Below are 3,207 nucleotides of genomic sequence, written 5' to 3' on the forward strand. Positions count from 1 at the left end.
ACTAGATGTGTCCACACGGAGAAGCCTTGGGAATCCCGAAGCGCTGGTCCTGGGTGAGTCTCCCCCTCCTCGCGGGCTCCACTTCCCCCCCTCGCTCCCGCACCTATCCCACCCCTCCCAGTCCGGCGTGTGCTATCCAGTACCCCAGGCCCGCTCCCCCCGCCGCCTCCGCCCCCTCACACTCGCCCCCCGCGTCGTCCTCGTCCCACATCGACTTCGCTCCCGCCGCGCCGCCGGCCGCGCTTCCCGCCCTCGCTTCGATTCGCGCCGCCGCCACCCCAGCCGCCGCGCGCCGCCTGCGCTCCGCTCCCCCCGGCCACCTCTCCTCGTCCGGCCCGGCCGCCCTCGCCTCCGTCGCCGCCGCGCCCCGGACTCTGTTGGCTCCGCGCCCCGCGGACGCCCCGGCCCCCGGCCGACGCAGCCGTCCCCGCCGCCGCCACTCGCCCGCCGCCCACCATGGCCCCGAGGCAAACAGGTAGCAGGAAGCGGAAAGCGCCGGCGCTCGCGGCGTCGTCGCTGGGCTCGGCGGCGGGTGGGGACGGGCCGCTGCCTCCCAAGAAGCCCAAGCGGCCGGCGGCGCTGCGCTCGCTGCTGCACTACCTGAAGGGCCGCGAGGTGGGGGCGCGGGGCCGCGCCGGGCTCCCGGGCTTCGAGGGCAAGCTGCGCGGCTACGCGGTGCGGAAGCTGCCCGAGCTGCTGAGGGAGCGCGAGCTGGCGCTGGGCACCCTCAACAAGGTGTTCGCGTCGCAGTGGCTGAACGCCAGGCAGGTGGTGTGCGGCACCAAGTGCAACACGCTCTTCGTGGTGGACGTGCAGTCGGGCCACATCACGCGCATCCCCCTGATGCGGGACCGCGGGCCCGCGTCGGCCCGCGCCCAGCCGAGCTGCGGCATCCACGCCATCCAGCTGAATCCCTCCAAGACGCTTCTGGCCACCGGGGGCGAGAACCCCAACAGCCTGGCCGTCTACCAGCTGCCCACGCTGGACCCCGTGTGCCTGGGCGACCGCCACGGCCACAAGGACTGGATCTTCGCCATCGCCTGGATGAGCGACACGGTGGCCGTGAGTGGCTCCCGCGACGGCACCGTGGCGCTCTGGAAGATGGACCCCGACATGTTCCACGGCAGCATCGCCTGGCACAACGACGCGGGCCTCCCCCTGTACGCCCACATCCGTCCCAGGGACGTGGAGACCATCCCCAGGGCCAGCACCAACCCCAGTAACCGCAAGGTGCGGGCCCTGGCCTTCAGCGGCAAGAACCAGGAGCTGGGAGCCGTGTCCCTGGACGGCTACTTCCACCTGTGGAAAGCCCAGAGCAACCTGTCCAGGCTGCTGTCCATCAGGCTGCCCTACTGCCGAGAGAACGTGTGCCTGACCTACTGCGACGAGTTGTCCCTGTACGCGGTGGGCTCCCAGTCCCACGTCTCCTTCCTGGATCCGCGGCAGCGCCAGCAGAACATCCGGCCCCTGTGCTCCCGAGAGGGCGGCACGGGTGTGCGCTCCCTGAGCTTCTACCAGCACATCGTCACCGTGGGCACGGGCCACGGCTGCCTGCTCTTCTATGACATCCGCGCGCAGACGTTCCTGGAGGAGAGGACCTCGGCCAGCCCGCACTTCTCTCCGGGGCCCGCAGGGAGGAAGCTCAAGCTCACCTGTGGCAGAGGCTGGCTCAACCACGATGACCTGTGGGTGAACTACTTCGGTGGCATCGGCGAGCTCCCCAACGCGCTCTACACGCACTGCTACAACTGGCCCGAGATGAAGCTCTTCGTCGCTGGGGGGCCTCTCCCTTCCGGCCTCCACGGGAACTATGCCGGCCTCTGGAGCTAAGGATGGCCTCCGTGTCCTCAAAGTGCCCAGATACACCTTCCGGTCCCCTCTCGATTTCCTCCTTCACTCTGTGTTTGTGCTTTTACTCTGTGTGGCTTTTATCTTCCAGGTGGAAAGGGCCCAACTTACCTCTGCTCAGTGTGTTAGGCAAAGAGAGAGAAAGAAACAGAAGGCAAAAGTGGTCTCTTGGGCAATCAAAACTTGGCTTTCAGATTTTTCTGCACCTCCTCCAATATCACCATTTTTTTTTTTTTTTTTTTTGCCTCTCTTACAAAGAATTTTGACTAATCCTTAACTGTGTTCTCTCTGAGTGATTCACATATGCTGTTTCTCTTGGCTGATGTAGTCATGGTTCCGACAACAATTTAGTACTTTAGTTTTATCAATATTTCAACAGTATGTTCAGGTCTTTTACACATTTCAGATGTATTTCTGGAAAATGTGTGCTAAAAAGTGTCTTTTGGGCTGGTCTGAGGAACAACCCATCATGTAACAGAGCAGGTTTATAGCCCTGCTCCAATTAGAAAATGCATTTCAAGTTCTAGATTGCCACCATTTGGGGTATGTTTCATTTGGAGGTTGGAAACTCAGTGTTTGTTGTTTGTATATTGTTGGTGTATAAAATACTTTAAAATATGTTCTCTTTGTTAAGAAATCTCACAATGATGTTCATCCTATTAATCACAGTTTTGATTATTTAGTAGAAATTTAGCCTTCTTGTTTAAATCTGCTGTATTATGGCCTGCTTCCTTGGGTAGCATTTATGGTACAGATTTTAAGAGCTAATCAAAACTGGCCTATATGTGGCAGGACAATCAGGGAGGTACTTTTTGGGGTAAACATTTCTTTACATTTCAGGTAACACTATCCAGGCAGCCATTTACAGAGAAAGGCTGACTGTTGTGCTCAATGCAGGTGTTGACAATTTTTTATTGTATACCTGGATAAGTCTTCTATCTGGATTGAGTATATGATGTATTGCAGGAAAAAAAAATAAAACATATTCAGCATTTTAGTAATTAAGTGCTAGGCTGAAGTTTTTGAATGCTTAAACATACATTTTACTTTTTCTTAATTGTCCTTCTAGGAATATATTTATCAAAGTCAAAGTCTTCCAGGAGAGAAACTGAAGCTGAAATATCACCTATGCATACAGTACTCTGTACATTTGTTTTTGAACAGCAAACTTATTCTATTATGGGTTAAAACATTCAATGACATCTTCAATACCTTATCTAAATATACTTGCTACAGGTTAGGACAGTTAGGGGTCTTGTCGTGCTTTTAAGATGATTTAACACACTGGTTTTCATTTACACAAACATACATATTGTGCTTATAACCACCTACTCACATATACTGTGTATTTGTGTATAT

The 3,207-nt window shown here is 55.9% G+C and overlaps 1 protein-coding gene across 1 annotated transcript; it reads left to right on the forward strand.

Moving 5' to 3' along the window:
• Positions 1 to 445: 445 nt before the first annotated feature.
• On the forward strand, positions 446 to 2,030 carry LOC115847960 (DDB1- and CUL4-associated factor 12-like protein 2). Its single transcript, XM_030848227.3, has one exon. The coding sequence runs from the start codon at positions 457 to 459 to the stop codon at positions 1,828 to 1,830; it is 1,374 nt and encodes a 457-aa protein (XP_030704087.1). The 5' UTR covers positions 446 to 456; the 3' UTR covers positions 1,831 to 2,030.
• The last annotated feature ends 1,177 nt before the right edge of the window (positions 2,031 to 3,207 follow it).

This window comes from Globicephala melas, chromosome X (assembly GCF_963455315.2).
Source record: "Globicephala melas chromosome X, mGloMel1.2, whole genome shotgun sequence".
Taxonomy (NCBI): Eukaryota; Metazoa; Chordata; class Mammalia; order Artiodactyla; family Delphinidae; genus Globicephala; species Globicephala melas.

Excerpts from the sequence above, each read along its gene's own strand:
- LOC115847960 (XM_030848227.3), top strand. The coding sequence starts at position 457 with ATGGCCCCGAGGCAAACAGGTAGCAGGAAGCGGAAAGCGCCGGCGCTC.